The sequence below is a fragment of the Ranitomeya imitator genome, chromosome 1, assembly GCF_032444005.1.
Source record: "Ranitomeya imitator isolate aRanImi1 chromosome 1, aRanImi1.pri, whole genome shotgun sequence".
In the NCBI taxonomy this organism is placed as follows: domain Eukaryota; kingdom Metazoa; phylum Chordata; class Amphibia; order Anura; family Dendrobatidae; genus Ranitomeya; species Ranitomeya imitator.
The window spans coordinates 132,549,008-132,573,106 of record NC_091282.1 but is presented as its reverse complement, the minus strand read 5'-3'; the positions used below and the strand labels follow the sequence as shown (position 1 = coordinate 132,573,106).

At 43.3% G+C, this 24,099-nt stretch overlaps 1 protein-coding gene across 2 annotated transcripts in view; it reads left to right on the top strand.

Moving 5' to 3' along the window:
• SSBP2 (single stranded DNA binding protein 2) overlaps positions 1 to 24,099 on the top strand; it is a 224,007-nt gene that overhangs the window by 73,415 nt on the left and 126,493 nt on the right. For both annotated transcript variants that reach the window (XM_069751142.1, XM_069751132.1), the window contains exon 3: positions 17,878 to 17,939. In XM_069751142.1, the coding sequence (XP_069607243.1) occupies positions 17,878 to 17,939 (62 nt within the window). The remainder of the gene's footprint in view (positions 1 to 17,877; positions 17,940 to 24,099) is intronic.

The window sequence follows — 24,099 nt, the reverse complement described above, 5'->3', positions numbered from 1 at the left end:
ATGCATAATTTTCACAACATGCGTCGGTACGTCAAGCCTACGCAAGTGTGAAAGAAACCTGAGAGGTTAATATACACACAACATTTGCAACTTCCTTTTAGTTATTGCAGTGTGATCCTCACAGCTATTTGTTGCATGTGGGAGACCACCCTTCATCAGAAGACCACCCTTCATCAGAAGTTAAATTAGTGGCAGATTTGGTTTGTAAATGGCTGGAAGAGCGATCAATGTTAGTTGGGTGCAGATAAATGGCTATTGAACAAACAAGTGTTCTAAGGTGTATATACCGGCACCAAAGAGATGGCTTTTTATTTCATGGACAATACAAGTATTAGCTAAAACAGACATGTCAGGAACTGAGACAGATTAGATAACAGAAAAACAGATCCTTGTGTATGCCTCCTAGATTATTCTTAGCCTGGAGTCCAGAACACGTGGTGACCCAAACAGCAGATGAAAGCACAATGTGGAATTTGTGGGGTTCTGACATTGTGTCTAATGTGCAGTCTTTGCCCCCAGATGACTGATGGCCACTAAGGCTACGTTCACATTGGCGTTCCGCCAATGTGCGTCGCTGTTGCGCCGGCGACGCAGCGGCGACGCGCCCCTATGTTTAACATAGGGGACGCGTGCGTTGTTTTGGTGGCGTTTTTCGCCACGTGCGTCGTTTCCGACGCTAGCGTCGGACGCAAGAAAACGCTACATTGTAGCATTTTCTGTGCGTCCGTTTTTCGTCAAAAACGACGCACGCGTCGCAAAACGCGCGCGTTTTTGCGCGCGTTTGCGCGCGTTTTTACGTGCGTCGCGCGTTGCGTCGCCGACGCAGGGCGGCGCAACGCTAGTGTGAACCTAGCCTAATGGATTCACTCCTTGTACTGGATTGTAGTTTTTTAAAGTGTAAATTCTGGAATTTTAGTAACTGACCCTAATAAAGCTGGTTCTGGATTTGGTATGTTACTTTTTGTAAACTTTCCGGATTGTTGCATTCTTCCCAGTGACTCATCATCATAGATGTCGTCTTTGTTTTCTTTTCATAAACTCCTACTCGGGATCTTCCAGTATCTTTTAGCCGTCTAACCTATTAATTCTCGGTTGTACAATTAGAAATCTTTTCCCCACACCCCCTTACCAAATTTACTGTAAAGACTATTGACACCCCGACGGGCTTTGTACGATTTATCTTGCTTTTCCTTCTTGAATGCAAGAGCAAAATCTTTCGTGGCCGTTCAGAGGCTCGTAAATGTGTTCAATAAAGAGGAGTTTCATAACCTCATAAAGCACGTGCTATAGATGGCGGCTGTATATCAGTATTGTATCGCTCCATGGTTACTATATACTCTGGGATGGCTGGAAAAAGTGCTCCATTTGAGATTTATACCATGTCAGTGTTTCTTTTCATTGTGAGACTTGGTTATATGCTTGTATATAAACTACTAGATGGTGGCCCGATTCTAACGCATCGGGTATTCTAGAATATGTATGCGTAGTGTATAGCACAGCCCACACAGTACATTGCGCAGCCCACGAAGTACGTTGCGCAGACCACACAGTACACCTTGTATATTGCGCAGCCCACGTAGTATATTGCCCAGCCCACATAGTATATTGCCCAGCCCACGTAGTATATTGCCCAGCCCACGTAGTATATTGCCCAGCCCACATAGTATATTGCCCAGCCCACGTAGTATATTGCCCAGCCCGCATAGTATATTGCGCAGCCCGCGTAGTATATTGCGCAGCCCACGTAGTATATTGTCCAGCCATGTAGTATATATACGAGTGCGTTACACCGCGGTCAACGCTGCCATGAACCCTGTGTGAGCGCTGACCGGAGGGGAGTACGGAGGGGGCGCTGTGACCGGAGGGGAGTACGGAGCGAGCGCTGTGACGGGAGGGGAGTACGGAGCGGGTGCTGTGACCGGAGGGGAGTACGGAGCGGCCGTTGACTGCGGGGAGGAAGGAGCGGCCATTTTCTTCCGGACTGTGCCCGTCGCTGATTGGTCGTAGCTGTTTTGCTACGACCAATCAGCGACTTGGATTTCCATGACTGACAGAGGCCGCGACCAATGAATATCCGTGACAGACAGAAGGACAGACGGAAGTGACCCTTAGACAATTATATAGTAGATGTGATGACACTTAATGGTTATGACTCTTTGGATGTATTGAGACTTGGATGTAATTGTTGGATATGAGGCCATTCTTCACAACAGTCCGAACCTCCGCTCCTTACCCATTGTCTTTCATCTCTCGGACTTCTGAATTCCTATTTTTTCCATAGGGGTAAATTCTGTGGGTTAATATTGTAATTTTAACCTCTTACTTACCGAGCCAATTTTCACCTTATTCACCAGAACAAATTTTTAAAATCTGCCCAGTGTAACTTTATGGGGTAATAATGCTGAGCGATTCTGAGATTGTTTGCTTTTTTTTTCGTGACATATTGTTCTTTATGTTAGTGGGAAATTTAGTTCCTTTATGTTTTGCATTTATTTGTGAAAATATTGAAATTTTGGCTATTATATTTTGCACTTTACAAACTTTCAATCTTCATATCCTTAAATCAGTTAGTTACGCCATACAAAATAATTAATAAACAACATTTTTCATGTGTCTACTTTAATCTGCATCATTTTTTCAAACTTTAAGAGCACAGAAAATGGACCCCACTATTTGTTACCTGGATTCTTCTGAGTGCGCTGATGATCCACGTGTGGTCAGTAACCTCAGTTTGGACAAACATCAGGGCTCAGAATGGAAGGAGCACCATTTGAATTTGGAACATAAATTTGGCTGAAATAGATGGCGGGCTCCATGCTCATTTTCACGGGCCCCTAATGTATCCAGACAGGAGAAAACTCCCACAAGTGACCCCATTTTGGACACCATACCCCTCAAGGATATTATCCTGTGTTATAGTGAGCATTTTTAACTTCCAGGTACAACACAGAATTTGATAACATTAGGTCGTCATATTGAAAATTTTCTTTTCTTTTTTTTTTTTTTAAATTAAAAAAAGTTGTCTTCGCCCCAAATTTTTCATATTTGCAAGAGGCAACACGAAAAGGTAGACAGCACAGTTTGTTGCCCACTTTCTTCTGACTGTGATGGTACCCCCACATGTAAAAAAGTTCTGTTTGGACACGGCAGGGCTCGTAAGGGGGAAAAAATGTGTCTTTAGGATTGTAAATTTGTCTGGAATAGATTGCAGACCTCATGTCTCCTTTGCAGAGCTCCTGAGGTACCAAAACAGTAGAAACCCCAACAAGTGACCCCATAATTCATCTAAGGGGTTGCTGAGCTTGATTAACTTGTTTGTGCTTCACAGACCTTTTTGAAATGTGAATGTAAAAATGAAAATTTTGTTTTTTGGATGACAGGAAAAGACAGACCACATAATTTGTTATACAATTTGTCTGAACTTTACGATACCCCATATGTGGTCAGAAACTGCTGTTTGGGCACATGCAGGGTTTGGAAAGGAAAGAGGGCGATTAGATTTTTGGAGCATAAATTTTGTCTGAAATTGATTGTGAATGCCATGGCGCATTAGCTGAGCCCCTTACATACCAAAACAGCAGACCCCCCCCCCCCCCCACAAGTGACCCAATTTTGGAAACTAGACCCCTCAAGGAATCTGTGTGTGCTGACCATTTTTAACCTACAGGTGATTCACCAAACTTTATAACATTTAGGCTTTATTGCAGAAATTTCCTGAGAAAAACCTGAAATTTTCTGCAAGAAATCTGCATGTGTTTTTTGCGTGTTTTTACCGCGTTTTGGTGCGTTTTTTTTTGCGGATTTTTCCAGACATTTCCCAATGCATTATATAGTGGAAAATCCGCAAAATTAATGAACATGAAAAAAAAACGCATCATGTGCACAAAAATTGCGGAATTCATTCTAAATGATGGGATGCATAATGTATGCTGTTTTTTTGCGGTTTTATAGCGTTTTTATAGCGAAAAACCGCAAAAAAAACAAAACACGAAAAATCTGCAACATGTGCACACAGCCTTCGATGTGAAAAGGTAAAAATTACTGTTTTAGCACAAAATTTATAATTTCCTCAAAGGGTAATAGGAGAAAATGTACCCCATAATTTGTTATGCAATTTTTACCCAATATGTGGTTGTACACTATTTGAGCACGTGGCAGGGATCGGATGGGAAGGAGCACTACTTGGCCTTTAGAACGCAGATTCCATTTGAATTGATTGTAAGCTCCTTTAGCTGAGCCCCTAAGGTGCCAAAACCGCATCATAAACCCCCCAGGTGACCCCATATTAGACACTTCACTGCTTAAGGAATTCATCTAGGGGTGTATTGAGTATTTTGAACCCATAGGTGCCTCACAGAATTTTATACCATTGGGACGTGGAAATATGACATTTTAGTGGTAAAAGTGTAATTTTTCTATTTGCTGCAAATTTCAGGTACACAAGCTAATAGGTAAAACTGGACCTACAATTTTTCCCGAATGCAATGCTGCCCTATATGCTGTCAGAAATTAATGTTAGGCCACACGTCAGGGCTGTGATGGAAGGAGCGCCGTTTGGCTTTTGGAGCCCTAGAATAGTTGGCGCCATTGCGTACAATGTTTGCAGAGCCACTAAGGTGCCAGAACAGCAGAAAAACCGTATTGTAGAAATTGCACCTCTCAATGAATTAATTTACGGCTGCAGTGACTATTTTGTAACACGCCAGGATTTGTAGGCCCCCAAACATTGTGCCCAGCTAATTTCTCTTTAGCAGTGGGCACAGGAGGTAGCCACAGCAGCCTCCTGTGACCCGTTGCTCCACTGCTGCTGCACCCACACCTCAGCCAGAGCTGGTACATCCAAACTATAAGACGCACCCCCCTTCCCTATTTTGCTCCACCTTTTTGGAGAAAAAAAGTGAGTCTTGCAGTCTGAAAAATATGTTATTGTATAGAGTCATTATAGAGTGATCTATTTCAAGTGCTTATTTCTGTTAATGTTGATGATTGTGGCTTACAGCCAATGAAAACCCAAAAGTCATTATCTCAGTAAGTTAGAATACTTTAGCTTGAAAAAATGACTTTAAAATCCGAAATGTTGGCCTACTGAAATGTACAGGTCCTTCTCAAAAAATTAGCATATAGTGTTAAATTTCATTATTTACCATAATGTAATGATTACAATTAAACTTTCATATATTATAGATTCATTATCCACCAACTGAAATTTGTCAGGTCTTTTATTGTTTTAATACTGATGATTTTGGCATACAACTCCTGATAACCCAAAAAACCTGTCTCAATAAATTAGCATATCAAGAAAAGGTTCTCTAAAACGACCTATTACCCTAATCTTCTGAATCAACTAATTAACTCTAAACACATGCAAAAGATACCTGAGGCTTTTATAAACTCCCTGCCTGGTTCATTACTCAAAACCCCCATCATGGGTAAGACTAGCGACCTGACAGATGTCAAGAAGGCCATCATTGACACCCTCAAGCAAGAGGGTAAGACCCAGAAAGAAATTTCTCAACAAATAGGCTGTTCCCAGAGTGCTGTATCAAGGCACCTCAATGGTAAGTCTGTTGGAAGGAAACAATGTGGCAGAAAACGCTGTACAACGAGAAGAGGAGACCGGACCCTGAGGAAGATTGCGGAGAAGGACCGATTCCAGACCTTGGGGAACCTGAGGAAGCAGTGGACTGAGTCTGGTGTGGAAACATCCAGAGCCACCGTGCACAGGCGTGTGCAGGAAATGGGCTACAGGTGCCGCATTCCCCAGGTAAAGCCACTTTTGAACCATAAACAGCGGCAGAGGCGCCTGACCTGGGCTACAGAGAAGCAGCACTGGACTGTTGCTAAGTGGTCCCAAGTACTTTTTTCTGATGAAAGCAAATTTTGCATGTCATTCGGAAACCAAGGTGCCAGAGTCTGGAGGAAGACTGGGGAGAAGGAAATGCCAAAATGCCTGAAGTCCAGTGTCAAGTACCCACAGTCAGTGATGGTGTGGGGTGCCATGTCAGCTGCTGGTGTTGGTCCACTGTGTTTCATCAAGGGCAGGGTCAATGCAGCTAGCTATCAGGAGATTTTGGAGCACTTCATGCTTCCATCGGCTGAAATGCTTTATGGAGATGAAGATTTCATTTTTCAGCACGACCTGGCACCTGCTCACAGTGCCAAAACCACTGGTAAATGGTTTACTGACCATGGTATTACTGTGCTCAATTGGCCTGCCAACTCTCCTGACCTGAACCCCATAGAGAATCTGTGGGATATTGTGAAGAGAAAGTTGAGAGACGCAAGACCCAACACTCTGGATGAGCTTAAGGCCGCTATTGAAGCATCCTGGGTCTCCATTACATCTCAGCAGTGTCACAGGCTGATTGCCTCCATGCCACGCCGCATTGAAGCAGTCATTTCTGCCAAAGGATTCCCGACCAAGTATTGAGTGCATAACTGAACATTATTATTTGTTGGTTTTTTTGTTTGTTATTAAAAAAACACTTTTATTTGATTGGATGGGTGAAATATGCTAATTTATTGAGACAGGTTTTTTGGGTTATCAGGAGTTGTATGCCAAAATCATCAGTATTAAAACAATAAAAGACCTGACAAATTTCAGTTGGTGGATAATGAATCTATAATATATGAAAGTTTAATTGTAATCATTACATTATGGTAAATAATGAAATTTAACACTATATGCTAATTTTTTGAGAAGGACCTGTATGTTCAGTAAATGCTCTCAATACTTGGTCGGACTTCTTTGGCATCAATTCCAGCATCAATGCGGCGTGGCATGGAGGCGATCAGCCCGTGGCACTGCTGAGGTGTTATGGAAGCCCAGGTTGCTTTGATAGCAGCCTTCAGCTCTTCTGCATTTTGGGGTCTGGTGTCTCTCATCTTCTTCTTGACCATACCCCATAGATTCTCTATGGAGTTAAGGCCAGACAAGTTTGCTGGCCAATCAAGCACAGTGATGCTGTTGTTTTTAAACCAGGTATTGGTACTTTTGGCAGTGTGGACAGGTGCCAAGTCCTGCTGGAGAATTACATTTCTATCTCAATAAAGCCTGTTTGCAGAGGGAAGCATGAAGTGCTCTAAAATTTCCTGGTAAATGGCTGCGCTGACTTTGGTCTTGATAAAACACAGTGGACCTACACCAGCAGATGACATGGCTCCCCAAACCATCACTGATTGTGGAAACTTCACACTAGACCTCCAGCAGCTTGGATTGTGGCCTCTCCACTCTTCCTCCAGACTCTGGGACCTTGATTTTCAACAACACCTTGGACCACTGAGCGCCAGTCCAGTTCTTTTTCTCCTTGGCCCAGGTAAGATGCTTCTGGTGTTGTCTATAGGTCATGAGTGGCTTGACACAAGGAATGTGACACATGTAGCCCATGTCTTGGATACGTCTGTGTGTGGTGGCTCTTGAAGCAATAACTCCAGCAGCAGTCCACTGGGGAATCTCCAAATTTTTGAATGGCCTTTTCTTAACAATCCTTTCAAGGCTGTGGTTATCCCGGTTGCTTGTGCACCTTTTCCTACCACACCTTTACCTTGCACTCAACTTTCCATTAATATGCTTGGACACTGCACTCTGTGAACAGCCAGCTTCTTTAGCAATTATCTTTTGTGGCTTACCCTCCTTGTGGATTGTGTCACTGACTGCCTTCTGGACATCTGTCATGTCAGCAGTCTTTCCCATGATTGTGGAGCCTACTGAAACAGACTAAGGGATCTTTTTAAACACTGAGGAAGCCTTTGCATGTGTTTCTTGTTAATTATTCTTATTTACTGAGATAATTACTTTTGGGTTTTCATTGGCTGTAAGCCATAATCATCAACATTAACAGAAATAAACACTTGAAATACTGTAGATCACTCTGTTTGTAATAACTCTATATAATATGAGTTTCACTTTTTGCATTGAAGAACTGAAATAAATTAACTTTTTGATGATATTCTAATTTTGTGAGAAGCCCCTGTAGATCCAGAGCATTGTCCTCATGAACTGTGGGGATCCCAGCAATCGGACACTTGAAGGGGTTAAGTCGCTGCCCTTTTTTGTTTTTGCGTTTTCATTTTTCACTTCCCTCCTTCCCAGAGCCATAACTTTTTTATTTTTCCGTCAATATGGCCATGTGAGGGCTTATTTTTTGCGGGACGAGTTGTACTTTTGAACAACACCATTGGTTTTACCATGTCTTTTACTAGAAAACGGGAAAAAAATTCCAAGTGCGGTGAAATTGCAAAAAAGTGCAATCCCACACTTGTTTTTTGTTTGGCTTTTTTGCTAGGTTCATTAACTGCTAAAACTGACCTGCCATTATGATTCTCTAGGTCATTACGAGTTCATAGACATCTAACATGACTAAAAAAAAAAAAGTGCCATTTTCCGATACCCGAAGTGTCTCCATTTTTCGTGATCTGGGGTCGGGTGAGGGCTTACTTTTTGCGTGCCGAGATGACGTTTTTAATGATACCATTTTGGTGCAGATACGTTCTTTTGATCGCCCGTTATTGCATTTTAATGCAATGTCACGGCGACCAAAAAAACATGATTCTGGCGTTTCGGATTTTTTTCTCGCTACGCTGTTTAGCGATCAGGTTAATGCTTTTTTTAATTGATAGATCAGGCGATTCTGAACGCGGCGATACCAAATACGTGTAGGTTTTTTGTTTTTTAATTGTTTTATTAAGGATGGGGCGAAAGGGGGGTGATTTAAACTTTTATATTTTTTATATTTTTTAATATTTTTAAAAACATTTTTTTTTTACTTGTGCCATGCTTCAATAGCCTCCATGGGAGGATAGAAGCTCGCATAGCCTGATCGGCTCTGCTACATAGCAGCAATCATCAAATCGCTGCTATGTAGCTGAAATGCAGGTGTGCTGTGAGCGCCGACCACAGGGGGGCGCTCACAGCAGGCTGGCATCAGTAACCATAGAGGTCTCAAGGACCTCTATGGTTACCTTCCTGATGCATCGCCGACCCCCAATCATGTGACAGGGGTCGGCGATGACATAATTTCCGGCCGCCCGGCTGGAAGTGCCGGTTAAATGCCGCTGTCTGAGTTTGACAGCGGCATTTAACAGGTTAATAGCGGCGGGTGAATAGCGATTTCACCCGCCGCTATTGCGCGCACATGTCAGCTGTACAAAACAGCTGACATGTCACGACTTTGATGTGGGCTCACCGCCGGAGCCCACATCAAAGGGGGTGACACTACATGCGCAGTAATAGTACGGCGCATGTCGTGAAAGGGTTAATGGGGCATATGTTGCAATTTTGGTAATAATCCCTTCACTAAGACCCAGGTGCGACCAACTCTCCATTTAATCTGGGATGGGATCTCTTCATTGCGGCGAGGCTTCCGGAGATCAGCGACGTCTCCCCTCACACCTTTGTGATGTCTCTATCCTGCTTAGAGTTACTCTGTCCTCGTCACACATCTACACAGGTAATATGTAATATTCGTACCAGGGATTATCTTGGAATACTTCTGTGGTCCAGGCTTTATAATATCAATATACCCACTAGTGGATCCATTTAATGCTTTTATCTTCTGAACCACAGTTTATGACCGTTTTTTATTGTATTCACAGTGTATGGTTATTCTCTTTGGTGGACATTGAGTGTCAGTTTGTACTGCTTAAGTAAATAGGGCAGCACACTGCAGCGCCAAAACATGCAAACTTGAAAACACAAAATTTGAACTGCATTACTGCACTGAAAATATGAAAAATGAGAGCTTTTAGCGCATAAAAATGGCCAATTTTATGTGTACCTCGTAGCCACGATAAGGCATCTCTCTTATACGAGGCCCTACGCTTGACCTACCTCTCTGAGAATAAACGTCTCCATCTGAATGGGTACATGTGAAACCTCTCCTTGGACTCAAATTCTCTCTCACTGTGGAGGGGTATTGGACCTATTATAATTAAAACACCTGAAGCTAGGAGGCGGGGAGTGCACGATCAGAAGGCTAGAGAATACATTTCAAAAAACCTGATCTGCACATCCAAACAGACACAGTGTGAACAGGTGCTGAACCCAGAGTCGCCAACTCGTATATATTTAAGTAAATAGGGCAGCACACTGCAGCGCCAAAACATGCAAACTTGAAAACACAAAATTTGAACTGCATTACTGCACTGAAAATATGAAAAATGAGAGCTTTTAGCGCATAAAAATGGCCAATTTTATGTGTACCTCGTAGCCACGATAAGGCATCTCTCTTATACGAGGCCCTACGCTTGACCTACCTCTCTGAGAATAAACGTCTCCATCTGAATGGGTACATGTGAAACCTCTCCTTGGACTCAAATTCTCTCTCACTGTGGAGGGGTATTGGACCTATTATAATTAAAACACCTGAAGCTAGGAGGCGGGGAGTGCACGATCAGAAGGCTAGAGAATACATTTCAAAAAACCTGATCTGCACATCCAAACAGACACAGTGTGAACAGGTGCTGAACCCAGAGTCGCCAACTCGTATATATTTAAGTAAATAGGGCAGCACACTGCAGCGCCAAAACATGCAAACTTGAAAACACAAAATTTGAACTGCATTACTGCACTGAAAATATGAAAAATGAGAGCTTTTAGCGCATAAAAATGGCCAATTTTATGTGTACCTCGTAGCCACGATAAGGCATCTCTCTTATACGAGGCCCTACGCTTGACCTACCTCTCTGAGAATAAACGTCTCCATCTGAATGGGTACATGTGAAACCTCTCCTTGGACTCAAATTCTCTCTCACTGTGGAGGGGTATTGGACCTATTATAATTAAAACACCTGAAGCTAGGAGGCGGGGAGTGCACGATCAGAAGGCTAGAGAATACATTTCAAAAAACCTGATCTGCACATCCAAACAGACACAGTGTGAACAGGTGCTGAACCCAGAGTCGCCAACTCGTATATATTTAAGTAAATAGGGCAGCACACTGCAGCGCCAAAACATGCAAACTTGAAAACACAAAATTTGAACTGCATTACTGCACTGAAAATATGAAAAATGAGAGCTTTTAGCGCATAAAAATGGCCAATTTTATGTGTACCTCGTAGCCACGATAAGGCATCTCTCTTATACGAGGCCCTACGCTTGACCTACCTCTCTGAGAATAAACGTCTCCATCTGAATGGGTACATGTGAAACCTCTCCTTGGACTCAAATTCTCTCTCACTGTGGAGGGGTATTGGACCTATTATAATTAAAACACCTGAAGCTAGGAGGCGGGGAGTGCACGATCAGAAGGCTAGAGAATACATTTCAAAAAACCTGATCTGCACATCCAAACAGACACAGTGTGAACAGGTGCTGAACCCAGAGTCGCCAACTCGTATATATTTAAGTAAATAGGGCAGCACACTGCAGCGCCAAAACATGCAAACTTGAAAACACAAAATTTGAACTGCATTACTGCACTGAAAATATGAAAAATGAGAGCTTTTAGCGCATAAAAATGGCCAATTTTATGTGTACCTCGTAGCCACGATAAGGCATCTCTCTTATACGAGGCCCTACGCTTGACCTACCTCTCTGAGAATAAACGTCTCCATCTGAATGGGTACATGTGAAACCTCTCCTTGGACTCAAATTCTCTCTCACTGTGGAGGGGTATTGGACCTATTATAATTAAAACACCTGAAGCTAGGAGGCGGGGAGTGCACGATCAGAAGGCTAGAGAATACATTTCAAAAAACCTGATCTGCACATCCAAACAGACACAGTGTGAACAGGTGCTGAACCCAGAGTCGCCAACTCGTATATATTTAAGTAAATAGGGCAGCACACTGCAGCGCCAAAACATGCAAACTTGAAAACACAAAATTTGAACTGCATTACTGCACTGAAAATATGAAAAATGAGAGCTTTTAGCGCATAAAAATGGCCAATTTTATGTGTACCTCGTAGCCACGATAAGGCATCTCTCTTATACGAGGCCTCGTATAAGAGAGATGCCTTATCGTGGCTACGAGGTACACATAAAATTGGCCATTTTTATGCGCTAAAAGCTCTCATTTTTCATATTTTCAGTGCAGTAATGCAGTTCAAATTTTGTGTTTTCAAGTTTGCATGTTTTGGCGCTGCAGTGTGCTGCCCTATTTACTTAAATATATACGAGTTGGCGACTCTGGGTTCAGCACCTGTTCACACTGTGTCTGTTTGGATGTGCAGATCAGAGTTTGTACTGCTTAGTCTGGGGTTTCACTCTTGCTCAATAGTATGTGTTTTCTGGCATATTATTATTATTATTATTATTACTCCATTTATTCCATGGCACTTTACTTGTGAGGAGGAGTACACATAATAAAAAAACAATACAGTCATGACTGGTTCAGGAGGCGAGAGGACCCTGCCCGCGAGGGCTCACAGTCTACAGGCATGGGTGAGGGTACAGTAGGTGAGGGCAGAGCTGCTCATGCAGCGGTTTGGCATATCTATGCTTCTCACAGTCTATATACTATAGACCATTATATATTTGAGAGAGAAGTCACTTGACATTTATTGATTGATTGGTTATTATATATATTTATATATTTTTCTCTTTTTCATTTGAGATAAATAGCAGTAACACCTTTCTCTTCGGATTGAGAAGTGTCTCCCCTACTGAGCACTCTGTTATTTTAATGTTGTCTAAATATTGATTACCGTAATTATTTTTATTCTATGGTTCTCTTCACTTGACCGAATTAATATTAGCTTGAGTACATGTATATGATGTTAATATGAAGCGCCATTAATGTAATATATGGACTCTATTTGATAATTGATATACATTTGATAGCCAGCCAGGGAACATGCTGCTCAGGTGACTAGCCCATGGGGCTTCTTCCATCCCCACTCTCCTGGATGGACGAGTCTCTCCCTATACACACAGCGGGCGGGGAGAAGCCTCTGGGCCCCTTGGGCTAGTCACCCCTTGGGCTAGTCACCCTAGTAGTACATTCCCTGCCCCCTTCTGAAACTCTGCTGCTTTTCGCAGTAAAAAATGCCTGCCTGGAATGACTGAGCTGGGCTCTGCCTCAGTCCGAGCAGAATGTGGGCAGCATGAATCTGCTGTCAGGCTTCCTTTTAACCCCTTCCCGACCTGTGACACAGCGTATGCGTCATGTAAGTCGGTGCCAATCCGACCTGTGATGCATATGCTGTGTCACAGAATGATCGCGTCCCTGCAGATCCGGTGAAAGGGTTAACTCCCATTTCACCCGATCTGCAGGGACAGGGGGAGTGGTAGTTTAGCCCAGGGGGGGGTGGCTTCACCCCCCCCCCCGTGGCTACGATCGCTCTGATTGGCTGTTGAAAGTGAAACTGCCAATCAGAGCGATTTGTAATATTTCACCTATTATAACTGGTGAAATATTACAATCCAGCCATGGCCGATGCTGCAATATCATCGGCCATGGCTGGAAACATTGATGTGCCCCCACCCCACCGATCGCTCCCCCAAGCCACCGATCTGTCCTTTACACAGCTCCGCTCCCCTCCGTCCTCCTGTCCGCTCCCCCCCCCCTGTGCTCTTGTCCCCTCACCCCCGTGCTCCAATCCCACCCCCGTGCTCCAACCACCCCCCCTGCAGTCCAATCCACCCCCCCTGCAGTCCAATCCACCCCCCGGTGCTCCAATCCACCCCCCCCCGTGCTCCGATTTTACCCCCCATGCTCCCCCCCCCCCCACCCCATCATACTTACCGAGCCTCCCGTGGTCCGTCCATCTTCTTTCCTGGGTGCCGCCATCTTCCAAAATGGCGGGCGCATGCGCAGTGCGCCCGCCTAATGTGCCGGCCGGCAGATTCGTTTCAAGTGCATTTTGATCACTGCGATAAAACCTATCGCAGTGATCAAAATAAAAAAAATACTGAATGACCCCCCCCCTTTGTCACCCCCATAGGTAGGGACAATAATAAAATAAATAATTTTTTTTTTTTCTTCCACTAAGGTTGGGGTAAGGGCTAGGGTTAGGGTTAGGGTTAGGGCTAGGGTATCGGTATGTGCAGACGTTTTCTGGTCCTCCGGATTTTTCCGCTGCGGATTTGATAAATCCGCAGTGCTAAACCGCTGCGGATTTATGGCAGATTTACCGCGGTTTTTCTGCGCATTTCACTGCAGTTTTACAACTGCGATTTTCTATTGGAGCAGTTGTAAAACCGCTGTGGAATCCGCAGAAAGAAGCGACATGCTGCGGAATGTAAACCGCTGCGTTTCCGTGCAGTTTTTCTGCAGCATGTGTACAGCAATTTTTGTTTCCCATAGGTTTACATTGAACTGTAAACTCATGGGAAACTGCTGCGGATCCGCAGCGTTTTCCGCAGCGTGTGCACATACCTTTAGAATTAGGCCATGTGCACACGGTGCGGATTTCGCTGCGGATCCGCAGCGGATTGGCCGCTGCGGATTCGCTGCAGTGTTCCATCAGGTTTACAGTACCATGTAAACCTATGGAAAACCAAATCCGCTGTGCCCATGGTGCGGAAAATACCGTGCGGAAACGCTGCGTTGTATTTTCCGCAGCATGTCAATTCTTTGTGCGGATTCTGCGGCGTTTTACACCTGTTCCTCAATAGGAATCCGCAGGTGAAATCCGCACAAAAAACACTGGAAATCCACGGTAAATCCGCAGGTAAAACGCAGTGCCTTTTACACGCGGATTTTTCAAAAATGATGTTGAAAAATCTCACACGAATCCGCAACGTGGGCACATAGCCTTAGGGATAGGGTTGGAATTAGGGTTGTGGTTAGGGTTAGGGGTGTGTTGGGGTTAGGGTTGTGGTTAGGGGTGTGTTGGGGTTAGGGTTGTGGTTAGGGTTATGGCTACAGTTGGGATTAGAGTTAGGGGTGTGTTGGGGTTAGGGTTGTGATTAGGGTTATGGCTACAGTTGGGATTAGGGTTAGGGGTGTGTTGGGGTTAGTGTTGGAGGTAGAATTGAGGGGTTTCCATTGTTTAGGCACATCAGGGGTCTCCAAACGCAACATGGCGCCATCATTGATTCCAGCCAATCTTGTATTCAAAAAGTCAAATGGTGCTCCCTCACTTCCGAGCACCGACGTGTGCCCAAACAGTGGTTTACCCCCACATATGGGGTACCAGCATACTCAGGAAAAACTGCGCAACAATTACTGGGGTCCAATTTCTCCTGTTACCCTTGTGAAAATAAAAAAATGCTTGCTAAAACATCATTTTTGAGGAAAGAAAAATGATTTTTTATTTTCACAGCTCTGCGTTGTAAACATCTGTGAAGCACTTGGGGGTTTAAAGTACTCACCACATATCTAGATAAGTTCCTTGGGGGGTCTAGTTTCTAAAATGGGGTCACTTGTGGGGGGTTTCTACTGTTTAGGCACACCAGGGGCTCTGCAGACGCAACATGACACCCACAGACCATTCCATCAAAGTCTGCATTTCAAAAGTCACTACTTCCCTTCTGAGCCCCGACGTGTGCCCAAACAGTGGTTTACCCCCACACATGGGATATCAGTGTACTCAGGAGAAACTGGACAACAACCTTTGGGGTCAAATTTCTCCTGTTACCCTTGGGAAAATAAAAAATTGCAGACTAAAAGATCATTTTTGAGAAAATAATTTTTTTTTTTTTTTCATGGCTCTGCGTTATAAACTTCTGTGAAGCACTTGGGGTTTCAAAGTCCTCACCACACATCTAGATTAGTTCCTTTGGAGGTCTAGTTTTCAAAATGGGGTCATTTGTGGGGGATCTCCAATGTTTAGGCACACAGGGGCTCTCCAAACGTGACATGGTGTCCGCTAATGATTGGAGCTAATTTTCCATTTAAAAAGCCAAATGGCGTGCCTTCCCTTCCGAGCCCTGCCGTGCGCCCAAACAGTGTTTTACCCCCACATATAGGGTATCAGCGTACTCAGGACAAACTGGCCAACAACATTTGGGGTCCAATTTCTCCTATTACCCTTGGCAAAATAGGAAATTCCAGGCTAAAATATCATTTTTGAGGAAAGAAAAGTTATTTTTTATTTTCATGGCTCTGCGTTATAAACTTCTGTGAAGCACCTGGGGGTTTAAAGTGCTCAATATGCATCTAGATGAGTTCCTTGGGGGGTCTAGTTTCCAAAATGGGGTCACTTGTGGGGGAACTCCAATGTTTAGGCACACAGGGGCTCTCCAAACGCGACTTGGTGTCCGCTAACGATGGAGATCATTTTTCATTCAAAAAGTCAAATGGCGCTCCTTCCCTTCCGAGCCTTACCATGTGCCCAAACAGTGGTTTACCCCCACATGTGAGGTATCGGTGTACTCAGGAGAAATTGCCCAACAAATTTTACAATCCATTTTATCCTGTTGCCCATGTGAAAATGAAAAAAATGAGGCTAAAAGAATTTTTTGTGTGAAAAAAAAAGTACTTTTTCATTTTTACGGATCAATTTGTGGAGCACCTGGGGGTTCAAAGTGCTCACTATGCATCTAGATAAGTTCCTTGAGGTGTCTAGTTTCCAAAATGGGGTCACTTGTGGGGGAGCTCCAATTTTTAGGCACACAGGGGCTCTCCAAACGTGACATGGTGTCCGCTAAAGAGTGGAGCCAATTTTTCATTCAAAAAGTCAAATGGCGCTCCTTCCCTTCCAAGCCCTGCCGTGCGCCCAAACAGTGGTTTACCCCCACATATGAGGTATCAGCGTACTCAGGACAAATTGGACAACAACGTTCGTGGTTCAGTTTCTCCTTTTACCATTGTGAAATAAAAAAAATTGTTGCTAAAAGATAATTTTTGTGACTAAAAAGTTAAATGTTCATTTTTTCCTTCCATGTTGCTTCTGCTGCTGTGAAGCACCTGAAGGGTTAATAAACTTCTTGAATGTGGTTTTGTGCACCTTGAGGGGTGCAGTTTTTAGAATGGTGTCACTTTGGGGTATTTTCAGCCATATAGATCCCGTAAACTGACTTCAAATGTGAGGTGGTCCCTAAAAAAAATGGTTTTGTAAATTTCGTTGTAAAAATGAGAAATCGCTGGTCAAATTTTAACCCTTGTAACTTCCTAGGAAAAAATAATTTTGTTTCCAAAATTGTGCTGATGTAAAGTATACATGTGGGAAATGTTATTTATTAACTATTTTGTGTCACATACCTCTCTGGTTTAACAGAATAAAAATTCAAATTGTGAAAATTGTGAAATTTTCAAAATTTTCGCCAAATTTCCGTTTTTATCACAAATAAACGCATAATTTATTGACCTAAATTTACCAGTAACATGAAGCCCAATATGTCACCAAAAAACAATCTCAGAACCGCTAGGATCCGTTGAAGCGTTCCTGAGTTATTACCTCATAAAGGGACACTGGTCAGAATTGCAAAAAACGGCCAGGTCTTTAAGGTCAAAATAGGCTGGGTCATGAAGGGGTTAATAAAGCTGATTATTTTTCGACGTCTTTCTTTTCCCAGTGTTCACATGTCCATAATGAAGCATGATGTACTATACCCAGCCTCCACTACTCCTCGCTCCTCATAGCCATTGCTAGCAGTGTGCCATGCTGTCAGTGTCTGTCCGCTCTGGCTGCAGATGTGTGCGGCTCAATGTGTTTTCTAGGCACGGGGGCTAAATGATTGCGTGTTGTGTTCCTCTGTCTTCATGCTGTTCTTTAGTGAAGGCGTGCAGTCTTACGCATACAATCAGCAGCCATTTGGTTCTGGTCCCAATCACATAGGAGATTGATGGCCTGAGACCGACAAGTGCGGTGATTTCACCAGTCGGTGTTCAAGTCACCAAAAGCCTTAATTTTTAGATAAACGTAGCGTAAAAGAATTACGATGGATCCGAGGATGGCGAGACATCAGTTTCTATGTTCCTTTTCTGTGTAATAGTCGCTGGTGTGTGCAGCATATATAATACGTACACACTTGTTCTTCTTTATTCCAGATAAGATGGGAGAAAAATATCACATTGGGCGAGCCCCCAGGATTCCTACACTCTTGGTGGTGGTAAGTTGACTAAAACATTTTTTTTTATCCATTCTTCAAGAGTTTCAATGAATTGAGTCAGCAAGAGCAATCATTTACGAGTCAAAATGCAAAAAATAAAAATGTTTAAAAAGAAAATTGTCCAAAATTCTTCAGAAGTACAACCTAATAAGGGCTTAGGAGCATTGTAGTTGGGACTTAGTTTACTATTGACCCCCTTCATGATCCTTTATGGAAGGTGGCGATGCAAAAATGGCAGCAGCCGTGGAACAGCATCACCAGCATTTGTGAGTGACCGGAGCTGAGCTCTGATTGCTGATATTAAGCAGCCTCTGATAGCGGCACTTATATGGAAAATGCAAATCATGGGGCTCAGATGGGTTCCCATCATAGAATGGGACCTGTTGAAGGCTCCTGTCGCTGCCATCTTTTTAATTCTGTGAAGCTCGGCCATAGTTCAGGATCGCACGGCCATATAAAAAATCACTAGTGTTTCAGCCAGAAAACGCTGACAGTTCTTTTGTAACTTGTCATACGTGTGAAATCCATTTTTGCAGCGGTTATTAATAATTTACAGTTCTAAATACAGTTTCCTATGTTACAGTACTGCAATGTAGCCAATAAAAATAGATGCTACTCTGTGGCTCTGTATGGCATCCGATTATTTTATTTTTTTTATTATTATTATTTTTTTTTTTTTGTGCGCCCATAGACTTGAATGGGTGAGTGTCACCTGATTTACAGAAGAAACTAGGGCACGCTGTGATTCTTTTCGCATGCAGATTCAGTCTGTGAAAGAAAAAATGCTTACCTGCACTACCCCATTGAATAACATTGGTCCGGGTGCCGTCCGTTTTTTTTTTACGTGCAGTACTCTGAACAAGAATACAGTCATGTGAACGAGCCCATAGGTCGGAAGGACAGGGTTTTCACTATATACTGCAATCCTGTGCTATTGCAAACTACAGGATAAACGATTGATTTCAGATACAAGTCCCAAAGGTCACTAAAGAATCCAAAATATTAAAAATACAAAAAGTTATTTCCCCCATTATGAAGAATTGAAAAACTTAAATATATTTGTTATCGTTGTGTCCATGAAAGTGTCATCTATCAAAACCCAAAATCAATTAACCCAATCAGTAAATATAACTGTAAACGGAAGGTTTTTTTTATCCTTGCTCTTCTCTAGAAAAAAATGCAATAAAAATTGAGCAAAACCTTATATATACAGTGTCTTGCGAAAGTATTTGGCTCCCTGGAACTTTTCAACCTTTTCCCACATATCATGCTTCAAACATAAAGATACCAAATGTAAAATTTTGGTGAAGAATCAACAACAAGTGGAACACAATTGTGAAGTTTAACGAAATTTATTGGTTATTTAAAATTTTTGTGGAAATTCAAAAACTGAAAGTGGGGCGTGCAATATTATTCGTCCCCTTTACTTTCAGTGCAGCAAACTCACTCCAGAAGATCATTATGGATATCTGAATGATCCAATGTTGTCCTAAATGCCTAATGATGATAAATATAACCCACCTGTGTGTAATCAAGTCTCCGTATAAATGCACCTGCTCTGTGATAGTCTCAGTGTTCTGTTTGAAGCACAGAGAGCATCATGAAGACCAAGGAACACAACAGGCAGGTCCGTGATACTGTTGTGGAGAAGTTTAAAGCCGGATTTGGATACAAAATGATTTCTAAAACTTTAAACATCCCAAGGAGCACTGTGCAAGCGATCATATTGAAATGGAAGGAGTATCATACCACTGCAAATCTACCAAGACCCGGATGTCCCTCTAAAGTTTCATCTCAAACAAGGAGAAGACTGATTAGAGATGCAGCCAAGAGGCCCATGATCACTCTGGATGAACTGCAGAGATCTACAGCTGAGGTGGGACAGTCTGTCCATAGGATAACAATCAGTTGTACACTGCACAAATCTGGTCTTTATGGAAGAGTGGCAAGAAGAAAACCATTTCTCAAAGATATCCATAAAAAGTGTTGTTTAAAGTTTGCAACAAGCCACCTGGGAGACACCAAACATGTGGAAGAAGGTGCTATGGTCAGATGAAACCAAAATCAAACTTTTTGGCAACAATGCCAAACGATATGTTTGGCGTAAAGGCAACACAGCTCATCACCCTGAACACACCGTCCCCACTGTCAAACATGGTGGTGGCAGCATAATGGTTTGGGCCTGCTTTTCTTCAGCAGGGACAGGGAAGATGGTTAAAATTGATGGGAAGATGGATGGAGCCAAATACAGGACCATTCTGGAAGAAAACCTGTTTTAGTCTGCAAAAGACCTGAGACTGGGATGGAGATTTGCCTTCCAACAAGACATTGATCCCAAACATAAATCAAAATCTACAATGGAATGGTTCAGAAATAAACTTATCCAGGTGTTAGAATGACCAAGTCAAAGTCCAGACCTCAATCCAATCGAGAATCTGTGGAAAGAGCTGAAAACTGCTGTTCACAAACGATCTCCATCAAACCTCACTGAGCTCGGGCTGTTTGCCAAGGAAGAATGGGCAAGAATTTCAGCCTCTCCATGTACAAAACTGATAGAGACATACCCCAAGCGACTGCAGCTGTAATCGCAGCAAAAGGTGGCGCAACAAAGTATTAAGTTGAAGGGAACGAATAATATTGCACGCCCCACTTTTCAGTTTTTGAATTTCCACAGAAATTTAAAATAACCAATAAATTTTGTCCAACCATAATTGTGTTCCACTTGTTGATTCTTCACCAAAAATTTACATTTGGTATCTTTATGTTTGAAGCATGATATGTGGGAAAAGGTTGAAAAGTTCCAGGGAGCCGAATACTTTCGCAAGGCACTGTATCCCCAACTGGTATCAATAAAATGCTCAGCTAGATACACAATAAATAAGCCCTCACATAGCTTAATCATTAAGAAAAATAAAAATGTTACCTAGGAATGTCGTCTAGGAAAATAGCGATACAGGCAAAAAAAAGCAAACACTTTTTTTTTACTTAAATGAAAAAATAAAATTGATGCAGGTTTGGTAACGCCATAATCGTACTGACCTAGGGGGATCATGATTCACAGTTCTTTTTACCACAGAATAAACACTGTAAAAGCAAAACCTAAGAACCACAGCAGAATAGCATTTTTTTCCATAAGTTTATGGGACTTGGAATTTTTTCCTATTTTCCATTAAATCTTGTGGTAAAATGAATGGTGTCAATCAAAACTACAACTTGTCAGGCAAAAAAAAAATCAAACCCTCATTGTCACGCCTGTAACTTTCACATTTTCTCAGCACCTTCCTACTAAGGCTAGGGTCACATTGCGTTAGTGCAACCCGTTTAGCGCTAGCGGGTTGCGCTAACGCAATGTTTTTAATGTGGCCGCGTCCCGGGGTCGCGGTAACGTCCCCGCTCTCGCAGATCCCCGGCCTGCAAGAGCGGGGAACGGACCGCTGGCGCGCCTCGGACGCTGCAAGTAGCGTCCGCGGCGCGCCAGGAAACACCGGCGCGTTGCTAGCGCGTGCCGAACATGGCACGCGCTAGTGCTGCTCGTTCCCATTGCCGCGAATGGGCGCGCTAACGGACGCGTTGCACGGCGTTAATTTCGCCATGCAACGCTGTCCGTTAGCGCGTTCCCATTAACGCAATGGGAACCAAGCCCAACTGTGTTGACCGCTCTGCTCCTCCCAGTGTCAAGCTACCATGGTGAGCATCTTCTTGCAGGACTCCCAGCACTGCTGCTTTCCCCTGTAGCTGGAGGGTCTCCACCTGGCTGCGGCCAGACTCTGCAGGAATTTAACTGGCTGTGTGATGCAGAGTTTTGCTTACCTGACCTATCCCCTGCCAGCGGGGTATATATTAGGCAGCTCCTCCATGCACACCATGCCTGAACTTAGGTTCCTAGTTTAAATCCTTGTCTAGTGATCTGGCAAGGTGCAAGTTTTGTTTTGACTCTAATGTTAGCGACTTGGCTTGCTCACCAGTTTTGTCCTACCTCTCTGCTCTTGTCTGCCCCAATCTCAGACTGTCTGACCATGTTTTTATCTTCGCCTTCGTGTTGTGCCTCTGACCCTTTGGTCAGCTACTGTGGGTCCAGGCAGTGGCCTGGAGTGGCACCTGGTGATTACCCTAACGGCCCAAGCTTATCCTCACCATCAGAGGCTTTAGTGAAGATCATGTAGTCTCTTAGTTACTCCCCTCCAGGGTAAATCCTTCCAGTGGCGCACTGAGTCCAAATCCATCGCCGTCACACTCATACGGCTACGTCAACGGAAAAATAAAAAAGTTAGTGCTTTAGGAAGAACGAGAAGAAAACCATCTACAGAATGACCGCTGAACCTCAGTGTTCTGGACTACTCTCGTACTGTTTTCAGCACTGTAGAGCGAGTCAGTAAGCGGTCCCCTTAGGCTACTTTCACACTTCCGTCTTTTCGAATCAGTCACAATCCGTCAAAGTGTTGAAAAGACAGATCCTGTGCAGATTGTAAAAAACGGATGCACTGGATCCTGTTTTTCGACGGATCCGGCGATGCGGCAGCTGCAGGAATAATGGATTAAATTAAAGGAATAGAAATCCTTCCAGGCATGCTCAGTGTAAAAAAATGGAATCTATTGCTGGATTCCGTCATTTGACGGACAGCAAAGGATCCTGCGCCCATAGGCTTCCATTCTAGCCAACGACGGACGCCGCAGGATCCGTCGCTGTACGTTTTTTCGAAGCAGACAAAAAACGTTACATTGAACGTTTTTTCCAGACGATGGTCCCCCAAAACACGACAGATCTGTCGCACGACGGATGCGATGTGTGGCCATCCGTCGCTAATACAAGTCTATGGGAAAAAACGGATCCTGCGAGCACATTTTCAGGATCCGTTTTTTTTCCCAAAACGACGCATTGCAACGGATCTGAAAAGATGGAAGTGTGAAAGTAGCCTTAGATTATAACTCGGACCCCGTATCTTCGCCTTTTCACACAAGTACATGTGTAGTCACCACTGTGGCTCCTCTCATTGCTCATCGATTGCCATATCTGCAAGTGCATCCAAAATCCGACGCCCCACCAATAAGTGCATGTCTAATGCTTTTATGGAGTCTCACAAGGATTGCTATGAATCATCTTCAGCCGTGTGTGTCTGAGCGCCCCGGCTCCACCAAGCAAAGAACAAACAGTCCAGATGCCGGGATCATCATTAATATTTCAGTTTCTCAGCTTTAGTAGCCGTTTTACAGCTTCTGTCCTATCCTAGAGGGTAATAATCTGGACTTCATTCAACAGAGTGGAAAATCAAGATGGCCGATGAAGCCCTTTAAGAAATTGTGAAGTCATCCTGCATTTTATATTGCATGTAGCCTAGCTTTGTTACAGGACTAAGTATCTTTTTTTTTTTTTCCAGCTTTGTTAAAAAAAAAAAATGGTTGTCCAGGATTAATTTTTATTTCCCCATAATCTTTCAGACACAGAAAATGACAATCCTTCTAATACCCGTCCATCATCTCATTGTCCATCCAGCACTACCTCTCCACTGCTGCCCCGGCCTTTGCCCAGCCGCAATGATGACAACCTGACTGCAGCTCAAGTGACCGCTGCAGCTATTCGCGTTCTACATCTGCATCACAGATGAGTGCAGTGATTGGCTGCAGCAGTCATATGTGGTATAGTCATGACATCACCGCAACATTGACTGGAGCAGCAATGGAGAGGCAGTCCTGTACTTGAGGAGGTCCAGTATTGCTTATTTTTTGTATATCTGCAAGTTTTTGGGTTCATAAATTAATCGTATACAACCCCTTTAACATGTGTTCTTACCATTGTGCTTTATTATGTTGTCTTAAATTGTATCTGCTTTTTAAGGTGTGTTTCCCCTGTAAAAGTATTAAAATCAGACTTCTCTGTTAAAGGGAATCTCACCAGGTTTTTGCTATATACTCTGAGATCAGTGTGATGTAGGGACAGAGACCCTGATTCCAGCGATGTCACTTGCTAGGCTCCTTGCTGTAATATTGCAGATCTAGCAGTGCTCAGAATGCTGAGCTCTGTATAATCCTGCCCACACCACTGATTGACAGCTTTGTGTGTACACTCTACGCCTGATTCATCAAAACGTTTTATGTCAGAATTCTGCCTTAAAAGCTTTAAAAAGTTTCAAAAATTGTAGGTACAACCTAAGGTTGCAGAGTT